The sequence below is a fragment of the Poromitra crassiceps genome (genome assembly GCF_964638095.1).
Source record: "Poromitra crassiceps genome assembly, chromosome: 11".
NCBI lineage: Eukaryota > Metazoa > Chordata > Actinopteri > Beryciformes > Melamphaidae > Poromitra > Poromitra crassiceps.
The window spans coordinates 4462959-4477451 of record NC_139643.1 but is presented as its reverse complement, the minus strand read 5'-3'; the positions used below and the strand labels follow the sequence as shown (position 1 = coordinate 4477451).

Below are 14493 nucleotides of genomic sequence, written 5' to 3'. Positions count from 1 at the left end.
ATGACCTGATGTAGTTTCATCAACACAACAATGTTCATCTGTGTCTTCTGTTTCTAATGTACAGAAACATGACAGTGAATATGAACCAGCACACACACACACACACACACACACACACACACACACATATACACACACACACACACACACACACACACACACACACACACACACACACACACACTCACACACACACAGACTGTACATACAACTGTCGTCTTTTTTGTTTAGACACATCTGTTTTTTGTCTTTCTGCCCTCTCTCTCACTCTTCCTCCTCCCTCTCTCTCTCTCTCTCTCTCTCTTGACGTAACACTGTACTTATTGCCAAAGCAAGCGTTTAGACATGAACAGCTAAACATTAATTAGAAAACGTACTATATCAAACATACTACAAAACAAATGACGTGTTGTCATATAGACCTTATTCGATTGACGTCACTCACGTACGGGCACACCCACCGCTGCCATATTGTTGACATAATGCAGCAGCTCTCAAAGTGACAACCTATGTGGAGCAGCGTTTATAGGAAGCTAGCCGCCGTTAGCGTTACCTGTACGGTTCCAATTGTGTTCGGATGGTGACCTGCATTAGGCACGGCTGTAGTAATGACAGCAATAAAGTCCCCGTGGTTTGTTTCTATCTACCGTCCACAGACGTGAAGGGAGCGAGACGGAGGATACGTCAGCAGCACAGGAGATGTGTGGATAGTTAGGAGAGACAGGTGAAACTTTCTGACAGCTCCTCACAGCAAAGTCTGTTCACCTCGTTCTTTTGTTTATTTATTACAGGCATTAACGGCAGCATACAAACAACAACAACTGTGGGTTTTTTATTGGTGTCATTAGCATCGCTATTTTGTAATGGAACAGAAACGACAATAAGGCTGTTACTAGTTGTCAGCTGCAGCGCTGTGTGCGCGCAGGACGGTATGTCAACAATATGGCGCCGTCCAGGGTTAGCGAATAAGGTCTATAGGCTATAGAGAGGCAATCAAAAGAACAAAGGATAACAAAGAAACAAACTACAAGACAAACAGGTGATGTGTTGTCAGATGTAGCAGCAACAACAAGGAACATTAAAGATGGTCTGTTGTCAGATATGCTCTAACAGCAACGTGTGTCAGGTGACTGTCACTCACTGTCCCTCAGTCTATGGCAGGCAACAACATAGACCGCTGCTAACGCACAGCTCTTTGACTCCTCCCCTAGTAGGACTGGTAGGTTTTCTGTGTCTAATAGGTTAAGAAAACCTTTTATTATTAATTCAAATCTTTTAAAACGTGCTTCTCTAACGTGTTCCATTCCCTCTCTCCCTCTCCCTCCCTCTCTCGCTTTCTGTCTCTCTCTCCCCTTCTCTCTCTCTCTCCCTCTCTCTCTCTCTCTCTGTCTCTCTTTCCAGTTCTTCCCTCGATCTCTCTCCTCCAGAAGTCTCCCTCCTCTCCAGTCACCTGCCATGCTACAGGCTTCTACCCGGACAGAGTCATGTTGTTCTGGACCAGAGATGAAGAGGAGCTTCAGGACCTTCAGGATAAGGAAGAGATCCTCCCCAACCACGATGGAACCTTCCAGACGAGCGTTCGGCTGAACGTTTCATCAGTCAAAGCTGAAGACTGGGGGAAGTACGAGTGTGTGTTTCAGATCTCTGGTCTCAAGGAGGACATCATCACCAAACTGGACCCAGCAGTGATCAAGACCAACAACCCAGGTAAGAGCTTATGGAGGAGGAGAGACACATATAGTTTACTTCTGTCAAACTGTCATGTCACATGGTTAAACTAAGTCTGACTTGCATAGAAATATATGCTGTGAGTTTCAGGTTAAACATGGTAAGATATTAAGACAAGTTAAACTTAGATCAGATTTAAACTCATCCCAGCATCATTGTTCAGATCATGTGACCCTGACAGGGTATCTGCATTCTTTAAAAGCCTGAAAAACTCTAAAAACTAAATGATTTAAACGTAAAGACTTAGAAAGTATTAAAATGTCCTAAATGCAGTATGTTTTTTCACCATGCAGTGACTGTCTGTCAACCCTTACACTGATACAGAATAAGGCTCATAGTATTATATGCAATATGTTTTTTCATTGTGTCTACTTCACTAACTTTGCTTATAAACTTTGATAACATTTAATTTCCTGTTGTCCTTTTCCTGACACTGTCCCTTTATAGCTTCACAACTGTCTTTATGTGCAGTTAGAAAAAGGCTGTTTTGACAGCTTCGTTTCTCTATTTTGGTTTTTAAATTGGTCTAAAATTCACTCTGTATTAAAGATGTCTTCTGAAACCTGCAGATACCTTCATAATCATAACAGCTAAACTAATACAGATGAGATGATGCTGTAATACAGTAACTCAGCTGTACCTCAGGTCCATCTTCATAGACAGCAGCAAACCAACATCAGCTTCATCATGTGCAGGCCCTTTCTTTGATTGATTTAATAATTCTATTTATTTATTTATTTATCTTCTCATCAGTCCCTGCTGGTGTGACCATCTCCATCATTGCTGTGGTGGTTGTTCTTGCTGTCATCATCATCATTGCTGCCATTGGATTCACACTTTACAAAAAGAAGAAAGGTGAAGAACTCTAAAGGATTTTTTTACATTTACATTTTAGGCGTTAAGTTGATGCTGTTATACAGAGTGGCTTACTGTACGCTGAGTGTTATACAGAGTGACTTACTGTACACTGAGTGTTATACAGAGTGACTTACTGTACACTGAGTGTTATACAGAGTGTCTTACTGTACACTGAGTGTTATACAGAGTGACTTACTGTACACTGAGTGTTATACAGAGTGACTTACTGTACACTGAGTGTTATACAGAGTAGCTTACTGTACACTGAGTGTTATACAGAGTGGCTTAATGTACACTGAGTGTTATACAGAGTGGCTTATCGTACACTGAGTGTTACACAGAGTGTCTTACTGTACACTGAGTGTTATACAGAGTGTCTTACTGTACACTGAGTGTTACACATAGTGACTTACTGTACACTGAGTGTTATACAGCGTGTCTTACTGTACACTGAGTGTTATACAGAGTGGCTACTGTACACTGAGTGTTACACAGAGTGACTTATTGTACACTGAGTGTTATACAGAGTGACTTACTGTACACTGAGTGTTATACAGCGTGTCTTACTGTACACTGAGTGTTATACAGAGTGGCTTACTGTACACTGAGTGTTATACAGAGTGGCTTACTGTACACTGAGTGTTATACAGAGTGGCTACTGTACACTGAGTGTTACACAGAGTGACTTACTGTACACTGAGTGTTATACAGAGTGGCTTACTGTACACTGAGTGTTACACAGAGTGGCTTACTGTACACTGAGTGTTACACAGAGTGGCTTACTGTACAGAAAGATACTGTTTTTATCTCGTTTGAATTGTGCTACAGGGTACACATGTACATTTTGTCAATTTAAAAGATAACTCTGCAAGTCATGAAAGTCACAGTTTGTCCTGAAACTGAAACTTAAAGGAGGACTTACCTCCAAAACACTTTTTTTCAGCTTTTAACCAATATATATGACTTTGGGGGTGATGTGTGAAGAATTCTGGTCAAAATTTCCACATTTGACACCAAACTGTTACCATTTGACCATTTGTATCATTTTTCAGCAGCATATCTGGCATAAGCGCCCTCTAAGGGTCGAACACTGCTTTTTTTTTTTTCCTCAAATTAATGGGATATTTGGTACAACCTGACGTCAGGTTGTCCCCAAAGACTATGGGATTTCAAGATAATTACTCCCCTACCCCCCCTGTACCCTTTCGGCTCCTCAGAACTCCAAGCCTATTCCTATTGAAGTTTGCTCTTAAAATACTGAACCAAACGTCGTCAAAGTTGGCACATGTCTTAATTATAGTTAGTTTCCCGCTGAATGTGTCACTACTTTATTAATATCTTACCTGGATAAGCTCGAATGATGATGTTTATATTATCAGTCCGAGTTGTAAGCACTGTCTCCAGCCCAGGCAGGCGGGAGAGAGTCGTACTGTAAAACCTCATGGACGAGCCCCAAGCTCCGGGCGCGCGTGCAGCAGAGCGACTGGCTCTGTCTGTGTGTGTGTGCTCCGAGGAGGAGAAGAGCTCTCCCCTGCTCTGCCTGCGCCCTGAGAGGAAAAATCATAGGTGCTGTAACTTTCAACAAGAATCACGAAAAGCCCCAAAACGCAAATTAAAAACGGATTTAATTGCGCGGTTTATCGCTAGTTGTACGAGGGAATGACGTGGAGAAATCTCGCATTGTGTTACCCCAGAGTGGGGGGTTTCTCCTATTGTGCGGTGTGCTGCTGTAACGAGCCCATGTCACTTTGCTCTCGTAACGTAATTTGACACGCTGCCATAGAGATACATGCAGAAAAATAATTAAATTTCTAGTTCGCCACTGAATTACCAAATTGATATAACTTTCAACCATTTTCAGATTTTCTGTTTCCATACAGGCCACCAGCGTTGGCTAGTTGTTGATATTTATAAAGATATTGCCCCTCTCAAATAAATTATTTTTGAGGCAGTAGGCAAACTGTAATGGCGTCGATTTTCGAAAAAAAATCTTGACTTGAACACAGCCAAAGAGTCTAGTATAGACAAGAGTATATGTCATTTCTTGGTTTTTTCCATAGGTATTTTCAAATCACTGTTCTAATACATATCTAGGGGGTAAGTCCTCCTTTAAGGTTTAGTTTTGTCAATCGACTACATCTCTTGTGTCGCACAACACGTCACACCATCAACAACATGGAGTGGTGGGAGAGACGTCACTCATGTGACTGGTTGTGCGTCATCTTTCTGATTTATAACTTCTAGTGCCACAGTTTTACCACAAACTGTGACTTTCTTGACTTGCAGAGTTATCTTTTACATTGACAAACATGACAATAAAAACCATTCATATTTTGTCAGATGCTGGTGCACAGAGAAAGGCAGGAAGTGACGTTCACTTTGGCTCTCTATAATTGGGGAGAAAACAGGGTAAATATGGGGGCATCTGTCATTTACAACTGTGACAACTTGAGTCATTTTGTCTTTTCTCTTTATTTCAGCCAAAAACCCTCCATCTTGTAAGTAGAATGTGTTTTTACTTGATCTTCATCTGACGTGACTTGTACTCTTCTTATACATCAGTGATAGCTTGGCTACCTCGCTGCATTTTATAGCTACAAAGCTTTCTAGGTATTGATATTATGCAAATGCTTTTCAGGACTTCTTCCTCCAGCATTGTCTGTTTATAAAGAAAAGTGATGATAGTGTGTTTCTGATCTTCAGCTTCAGCTTCTGAAATCGGCTCTGAGCTCTCTCAGAAACTCAATCCAGACTCCTGATTGTCAAACGGATGAAGTTACACACAGTAAGTGATGTTCTATGTGCAGACAAAGAGGTGATATGTGCACTATTCACATCTGAACTGAACAAAGTTGACTTACATTTGATCCAAGGGAACATTAGTTGGATGTTATAATTTTATCAATTCACTGCAAGTCAGAAGGACAGATGTAGATTCATTCAATCTTTATTTAAACTCGAAAATTCATTGAGGACGAGACTCATTTGCAATGATGTTGAGTAAGACACATAAAAAACAAACATAGGTGGGATGACAACAACACATCAAGAGGCATAAAGAATAAACAAAGACAGATGCACGCTTCTCCATAATCTAGGCCTGATAAAACTCATTAAAAACTTTGACTTTACACAGCAGATTACACCTGCTCTAGTCATCAGCCTATCATAACACAGCAGATTACACCTGCTCTAGTCATCAGCCTATCACAACACAGCAGATTACACCTGCTCTAGTCATCAGCCTATCATAACACAGCAGATTACACCTGCTCTAGTCATCAGCCTATCATAACACAGCAGATTACACCTGCTCTAGTCATCAGCCTATCATAACACAGCAGATTACACCTGCTCTAGTCATCAGCCTATCATAACACAGCAGCTTACACCTGCTCTAGTCATCAACCTATCATAACACAGCAGATTACACCTGCTCTAGTCATCAGCCTATCATAACACAGCAGATTACACCTGCTCTAGTCATCAGCCTATCATAACACAGCAGATTACACCTGCTCTAGTCATCAGCCTATCACAACACAGCAGATTACCCCTGCTCTAGTCATCAGCATATCAGAACACAGTAGATTACACCTGCTCTAGTCATCAGCCTATCACAACACAGCAGATTACACCTGCTCTAGTCATCAGCCTATCACAACACAGCAGATTACACCTGCTCTAGTCATCAGCCTATCATAACACAGCAGATTACACCTGCTCTAGTCATCAGCCTATCAGAACACAGCAGATTACACCTGCTCTAGTCATCAGCCTATCATAACACAGCAGATTACACCTGCTCTAGTCATCAGCCTATCAGAACACAGCAGATTACACCTGCTCTAGTCATCAGCCTATCATAACACAGCAGATTACACCTGCTCTAGTCATCAGCCTATCATAACACAGCAGATTACACCTGCTCTAGTCATCAGCCTATCACAACACAGCAGATTACACCTGCTCTAGTCATCAGCCTATCACAACACAGCAGATTACACCTGCTCTAGTCATCAGCCTATCATAACACAGCAGATTACCCCTGCTCTAGTCATCAGCCTATCATAACACAGCAAATTACACCTGCTCTAGTCATCAGCATATCAGAACACAGCAGATTACACCTGCTCTAGTCATCAGCCTATCACAACACAGCAGATTACACCTGCTCTAGTCATCAGCCTATCATAACACAGCAGATTACACCTGCTCTAGTCATCAGCCTATCGTAACACAGCAGATTACACCTGCTCTAGTCATCAGCCTATCATAACACAGCAGATTACACCTGCTCTAGTCATCAGCCTATCATAACACAGCAGATTACACCTGCTCTAGTCATCAGCCTATCACAACACAGCAGATTACACCTGCTCTAGTCATCAGCCTATCATAACACAGCAGGTTACCCCTGCTCTAGTCATCAACCTATCAGAACACTTTGAGCTTGTTGAAGCAAAAGATACCCACCAAAGACAAGGAGGGAGAAATCAGTGGTATGTTTCATTTTTCATTACTTGAAAGCACTGCTGATATTGATACAGTTGTAAATGAGTATTGTATCCTTTTCAAATTTTTAGTATTGATACTTATCGATACTATCGATACCTGTTGCAAATGAGTATTGTATCCGTTTAAATTTTTTAGTATTGACTTTTATCGATACTATCGATACTTTTGACAACCCTAAGGTGTATACAGTCAATCAAAACAACTGCAGATTATGGAGGTGAAATGGTTGGTATTTTAGATATTATGACATCATCACTGATGTCATCAGTGTGTGTGTCTGTCTCTTGTGTGTGTGTGTGTGTGTATGTGCGTGTGAGTGTGTGTGCTCGCACACACGTGTGTGTGTGTGTGTGTGTGTGTGTGTGTGTGTGTGTATGTATGTATGTGTGCATCACTGATCATGTCACAATGCCTCTGACATCACTGATGATGTCACAATTTATGACATCACTGATGACATAATCACTGGGACAGACAGAGAAACAAACAAACAGACAGAGCTCCAGCTCCCTTAGGTAATGATTTGATGTAGTTTATGTGTTACTGAAGTATTTTATACGCTATCTCATTGTTATTTCTGTCTCTTTAGGGATCAATTGCGCACTGGAGCCAGAAGGGGCGCTGTCACTTTCACCCTTCCATCTGTAAACTGGCAATAAGTGGGTTATTAATCATTCATGAATCATTGGGGAGTTTCAGATGACAAAAAAGTTCAGTAATCCAGTGCACATACAGACAGACAAACAACAGGAGCATCATACCTATTTAAATAGCTGATTACTGATTGGGTTTTAAGACACCAAATTAAAATGAAAAAGCATTTCCTTCATAAAAAATAAATGGAGAATGGAAACCCTCCTAAAACATTTAAACAGGGGTGTCAAACATGCGGCCGAGGGTCCAATCTGGCCCACAGGATGCACTAAGAAGTCCTTCAATCCAATGTGATGCACTTGTGAAGGCTAAGAGGTACCAGGTTTCAGGAGCAAGTTAAATATATATTCATGCTTTCTGTATTCATCACTAAATGGTTTTAAATGATATTATGGTAAACTATTTTCAGTACCCTTGGCCTTGAATATAGAGAATTGCAGAGTTGCCATCAATTGTAATGCACAATTACAGACAGTAGATTAGATCATTTGTTTGATGGTAGCTGAGATTACCCTATGTGAAAACATGTTCTTAAAATGTACCTGTAATTCTTTACACAAAAATATTTATTATTATTATTATTATTATTTGGTTATTATGCATTCATTTTCTTTGTTTGACCCACTTGTGACTAAATTGGGTCACATGTGGCCCGTGAACTAAAATGAGTTTGACACCCCTGATTTACAACTTACAGAACTTTTTGCTGTAAAATGAGATTTGCATCATTTAGTTGCTGTAATAAAATGTCAGCTCACATGATGGTAAAATACGTTCAGGCTATTGAGGTTTTTAACAGCAACTTTTTGCTGATGGAAAATCTGCTTTTAGAAACTTTTGGCAATACATTTAAGGGGAGGAATGTTAGACACATGGGTTGATTGGGTTTTGATTTCTAAGTTTGAACATTCATTTGACACAAAACTATTGTTATTGTTGTAGTTAGAAACATAGGGCCCTATCGTCGTACGGCGCTATTGTTTGCGCACCTCTTATGCTATCTTCCCTGCGTCTTAAGCTATGGAATAAGCGCAAAGACAGGTGTAGGCTAAGGCGTGGCCCAGGCGTGTCCGTGCGCCTCTTAGCCTATCATCTGCCTCCCGCAAGTGTCATTTTGAGGTTTGGGCGTTGCCCGTGCCAAAATAGGCGTTCCAGCGCAATGTGTTGTAAAAAAATGGCCTTGGGTGCTCTCAATTTTAACGCCACCTAATAGCAGGTCTTAGCACACAAAAATCCACTACGCCTGAGCGCTATGAGGCGCACACAGTATTCTCCGCGAAGTGCAGGAAATCCTCTCTTGGATGCATTAGGCATGGCATGGATGTTACTCTCTCTCCAACACCTCGCACGCGCACACAGTCTTCTCTCCTCAGAAGGCCACATTGATTTTCAACTATAGCCTACATTGCAGAAAAAACACCTTGATTTAAAAATGAGAATTCGTTTGTCATGGTTTTATTAGGCTACATAATTCCCGATCATACAGGTCTGTGGTCTGAGGTAACAGTAGATTGCTTTTGAGAAAGTTGTGCCAGCCAGTAGGCTATACAGTAACCTCTTTCCCTGCAATTGCACCATGCAACAATAGCTTAACCCGAGTGGACAATTCTGATATAATTCTGGTATAGGCTATTGAAATAGGCTAGAATTAAAATCTCACACACACCCGTACCCTATTAAAGAAACACATATTTTTAAATGTGTATGGTATAGCCTATATGAACGAAATGACTAATTACAGTAAGCGCACGCTTTGGGACATGGGGATATTATTCACTTTGGTGTGTTTCAAATGGATCGTTCCATCAGCACCAATTTTCGTTAGTTTCTAATGGTTTATCTGAATTCAAATTGGTTCATCCTCCAATTCTCTCCCTCTCTCTCCCCTCTCTCGTTCTCTCCCCTCTCTCTCTCTCTCTCCCTCTCTCTCCCCTCACTCTCTCTCTCTCTCTCTCTCGCTCCCCCCTCTCTCACTGTCCCCATCTCTCTCTCTCTCTTTCTCTCTCTCTCTCTCTCTCCCCCTCTCTCTTTCTCTCTCTCTCTCTCTCTCTCTCTCTCTCTCTCTCTCTCTCTCCTTGCCCACGGCACTCAGCAAGAAAGAAGCTGTGACTGTGTCTTTTAAGGGGAGTGGACTGGACATGATCTCACACTTGTGAAAACTGTTTTGGGCATAAACACGCCTATATGGAGGTTTGCACCGAGATGATGCGAAGCTCCGTGGGCCGACATGCCCACAATAGGGCTTTGTGCAGCGTTATTCCAGCGCAAAACAGCAGCTGACGCAAAATTACCGCCTTTGTGACCATAGAGCCCATAAAGTGTGATTTTATTGGAAAGGTTTTGCCTGCAATTATGCCATGCTGGAATTTCAAGTTGATAATACAAACACACACGCGCACGCACGCACGCACGCACAAGCACACTGCGGCACACACACACACACACACACACGCACGCACGCACGCACACACACACACACACACACACACACACACACGCACACACACTGCTTATTTGGCCAAAAGGATGTCAGTGTGAGATTTATTTTTCCAGTTATGTAAATATTTTGTTTTTTATGCAAAGTGTGGTCAAATCTACAGCTCTTGTTGAATTGTATTATTCTCCCATGCAAAAACAAATTAATTTGTATATTTGATCTTTTGCTGAATTACAGTAAAATGATTTACTGTAAACATTTTGACGTGCCTTAATTTAAAGTAGGATGTGATGTGAGAGTTTTTCTCTTTAGATACTGTACTGTACATACTGAATAGAAATGCTTCATAAGTTATGTTGTGATTTTACTGTAGGCTATATTCATTTAGGGATGTGGTATTTTGGCTCTTTGTAGAGTTTCTGAACATGTAGAGGATGATTCAGGACGCTCACAACATGTTCTGTGTTGGATTACTGAAATGAATGTCCAATTAAATTGCACTGCTGATGCATTCCTTTTGTACCGCTGTTTGGCTTTTCAATAAAGTCCCAATAGACCAAAAGTCTGGTTTGTTTGTTTGTTTGTTTGTTTGTTTATCCCAAGTATCATTTTCCTTATATATGTGAGACTATAATGTGAATGTTGCAGCAGGAGAACCCACTGTTGCTACTGAGACTTACATGTCATGAATGTGCTTCTGACATGTCGGTGTTTGACTGTAAAGACTGAATGACAACAAAGGGTAAACTGTCAAACACCATTGATTCATTTCTTAAACTTAAAGTTCTGTTAGTTCAACACCTTGAATGACAGCAGATTGAGATGATCATAGACTGGCCCAGTTACTCACTGAGGGGGAAATCTTCAGGTTACAACCACAAACTAAATCAAATACACATCATTTATATATTTACCTGTTTAACAGATTAACTGTCCACCTCATATGCTAATATCACTGGTTTTTTACTGTAACCTGCAGCCTTTTCATTTAAATGTATTTTATCCATACATATTATGATGTGTTTTGTTGTAATCACATTTTAGTCAGGAAAATACAGTGTTGAATTTGCACAAGTAGGCTATCACAAGTTAGTCCAACAGTTCTGACCCAGGACCAATAACTAGCACATCAGATTTACAGACCTGACAGACTCGGCAGGTCTCAGATCAGCTTACATCAGGCCCAGGTCGGTCCTCTGGTTTTCCCCTGAGAAGAACCTGTCTCACTGAATCCTACCTGACAACCGATGACATCACTATGTCATCAGATGTTGTGCTAGTGTTTATTGTTGGGGCCGGTGTGCAATGCACAGCAGGGCCCTTACATTCCACTCTGTCGCCCAGACCATTTTAGCACTCACTCAGGCGATGTAATGTCTTTGTGTGGGCGTGCCGACTTTCCCCTCCTCCCTCTCTGCTCGCTCTATGGCCAGTGCAGCACCCGACACACAGGAGGACAGACACAGCGAAAATGGCAGCGGCTTCTAGGGATGGGCATTTTAAGCAATTTAAATAGTCGAGTACTCTCCTTCTATTATGAACGAGTCGCGCGGGGGGTGCGGGCTGTGTGATTACTATGGTAATGTCTGAGCAGGGGTAATCTGCTGTGTATGGGGCTGTTCACACATAACGTTTGCATTTTTGCATGGAAAAAGCGCTAGCTGGAGCATTTTTTTGTCAGGAGAGGGACTGACTGTGATGATATTAGGTGACGCTAAGCTAACATCATTCTAAAGCCTACCTTTAGACAGTGGCCCCTATCGTTGCATCGGCGCAGTTTCTAGGCCGAGCGGCAGGCGCAGATCAAAGCAGTGGGCGTGGAAAGGCGCACTTGATATCGTCGTGCTGGCGCTAGATGCAGCCCAAAGCATTACAACCACGCCTTTTAGGCGTAAAATTATGCACCGTCATGCTCATTGGATAAGTGCAATAAACGAATCGCACGCTTGCCTTTTTAGCTCCAATTCCAGTGATCCCGCAAAACCAGACGAAAGCCAAACGCTCTGCCCCCCCCCCCTCCCTTCATCCAGCCTGTCTGTCTGCATTATAGGCTATTATTCCATATTATTATGCTTCTCAAACCAATCTAACTGCAGTTTCAATACTGCAAGCATGTAAATACGCTACACTATAGCAAGATCAAAGTGAAAATAATGTTCTATGCATCAGCTAGAAAAATATAGCCTATTAGATTGGTGAAAGTTTGTCCAGAAAGATATCATTTTCTCTCGCCTGCTGCAGGAAGGATGATGCACATAAATATACCCTACATTATGTCAAGTCATTGCATAAATGTGTTTTTATTGTAAAACTAAATGTGGAATAGGGCCAAGTTATTGGAGGGACATCACAGTATAGCAGATGCCATTAGAAGCGCATTCCGAAGCGCGTTCCGCTGTTACTTCTCTAAATCACGTTAACTCGACAAGGGGTATATATAGGCCCAGGAGGACATATATGTTTCACATAGGGTGGTGTTTTCATTTCGAGGTTTTATTTGGTCCAATATTGAAATGTTGACAATGGCAGGCTGTGTTACCATTACACATTAATTTAGAACTACCTTTTATATCTATTTTGGCTCATTTGGTGGCTATTTAGTAGCGAAATGAAGAAACACAATGCATGCTGGGAACTCAGAGAGAGAGAGAGAGAAGGGTGACAGAGAAGAAGCAGTGAAGGCACAGAATAGGCCTGCTTTACAAAAGCGCAAAGCGCTAAATGTAGGCCAGGTCCCAAGATATCACTAGGCTGGTATTTAGCGCCGACACGCCCACTTTGGGACTGCGCCACGCCCATTCGGCCTAAAGCGCATTTGGCAGCCTAAAGCCTATTGCTATCTTGCCGAAACAGGCGCAAGGCACGTTTTTTTTGCGGTTAAGGCCCGTAATAGCGCCGATGGCCTGTGGGAGAATAGAGCCCAGTATCTCCGGTTGGAGTAGCGCTTTGGAGCAGACAAGTTGTGAAACAAGCGAAGGCATTTCAGGCCCTATTCTCCCACAGGCCTTCGGCGCTAAAACGGGCCTTAAACGCAAAAAAACGTGCCTTGCGCCTGTTTTGGGACGATATCAATATGGCTTTACGCTGCCAAATGCGCTTTAGGCCGAATGGGCGTGGCGCAGTCCCAGAATGGGCCAAAGTGGGCGTGTCAGCGCTAAATACCTATCTTCCGAGCTGGCGTTAATTTAGCGCCTTGCGCCTTTGAAAAGCAGGCCTATTCCTCCCCTCTCTCCTCTGTCACCCTTACCTGTGTCACTCTCTCCCTCTCTCCTACTGACAGGAGCAGGCATTGGTGTGCGTTTACCAGTTTATTGTGAAATAAATCCTTCCGCGTTGAGTTACTGTCACAAGCCTGTGTGACAACGCGTCCAGCCTGGGTAAAACAACTCCGTGTACCGCTTTGAGGCTGCAGGCAGTCTGACAGGCACAATACGACTGTCTCTCTCTGACTGCCTGTGAATGCCCCAGCATGCAATTGGGTACTCAATTTCGCTACTAAATAGCAACTAAATGAGGCGAAATAGATATAAAAGGTCGATCTAAAATAATGTGTAATGGTAACACAGCCTGCAATTGTAGAACATTTCAATATTGGACCAAATAAATAATCGAAATTAAAACACCACCCTAAGTGAAACATATATGTCCTCCTGGGCCTATATATATCCTTTGTCGATTTAACGTCATTTAGATAAGTGTCAGAGGAACGCGCTTCAGAACGCGCTTCTACTGTCATGTGCTATACTGTGATGTCCGCTCCAATAACTTTGCCCAACTTCACATTTAGTTTTACAATAAAAACACATTTATGCAATGACTTTACATAATGTAGGGTATATTTATGTGCATCATTCTACCTGCAGCAGGGGAGAGAAAACGATATCATTCTGAACAAACTTTCACCAATATAAAATTAATCTCATCATATAGGGATAGGCTATATTTTTGTAGCTGATGCCTTTAGAACATTATTTTCACTTTGATCTTGCTATAGTGTAGCGTATTTACATGCTTGCAGTATTGAAACTGCAGTTAGATTGGTTTGAGAAGCATAATAATATGGAATAATAGCCTATAATGCAGACAGACAGACTGGATGAAGGGAGGGGGGGGGGGGGGGGGGGGCAGAGCGTTTGGCTTTCGTCTGGTTTTGCGGGATCACTGGAATTGGAGCTAAAAAGGCAAGCGTGCGATTCGTTTATTGCACTTATCCAATGAGCATGACGGTGCATAATTTTACGCCTAAAAGGCGTGGTTGTAATGCTTTGGGCTGCATCTAGCGCCAGCACGACGATATC

At 42.0% G+C, this 14493-nt stretch overlaps 1 protein-coding gene across 2 annotated transcripts in view; it reads left to right on the top strand.

Moving 5' to 3' along the window:
• The window catches only part of LOC310784781 (major histocompatibility complex class I-related gene protein-like), an 18874-nt gene extending 9552 nt beyond the window's left edge, over positions 1-9322 (top strand). For both annotated transcript variants that reach the window (XM_083645828.1, XM_083645827.1), the window contains 5 exons: positions 1402-1707; positions 2482-2583; positions 5067-5084; positions 5290-5371; positions 7694-9322. In XM_083645828.1, the coding sequence (XP_083501954.1) occupies positions 1402-1707; positions 2482-2583; positions 5067-5084; positions 5290-5345 (482 nt within the window). In that variant the 3' untranslated portion in view covers positions 5346-5371; positions 7694-9322. The remainder of the gene's footprint in view (positions 1-1401; positions 1708-2481; positions 2584-5066; positions 5085-5289; positions 5372-7693) is intronic.
• The last annotated feature ends 5171 nt before the right edge of the window (positions 9323-14493 follow it).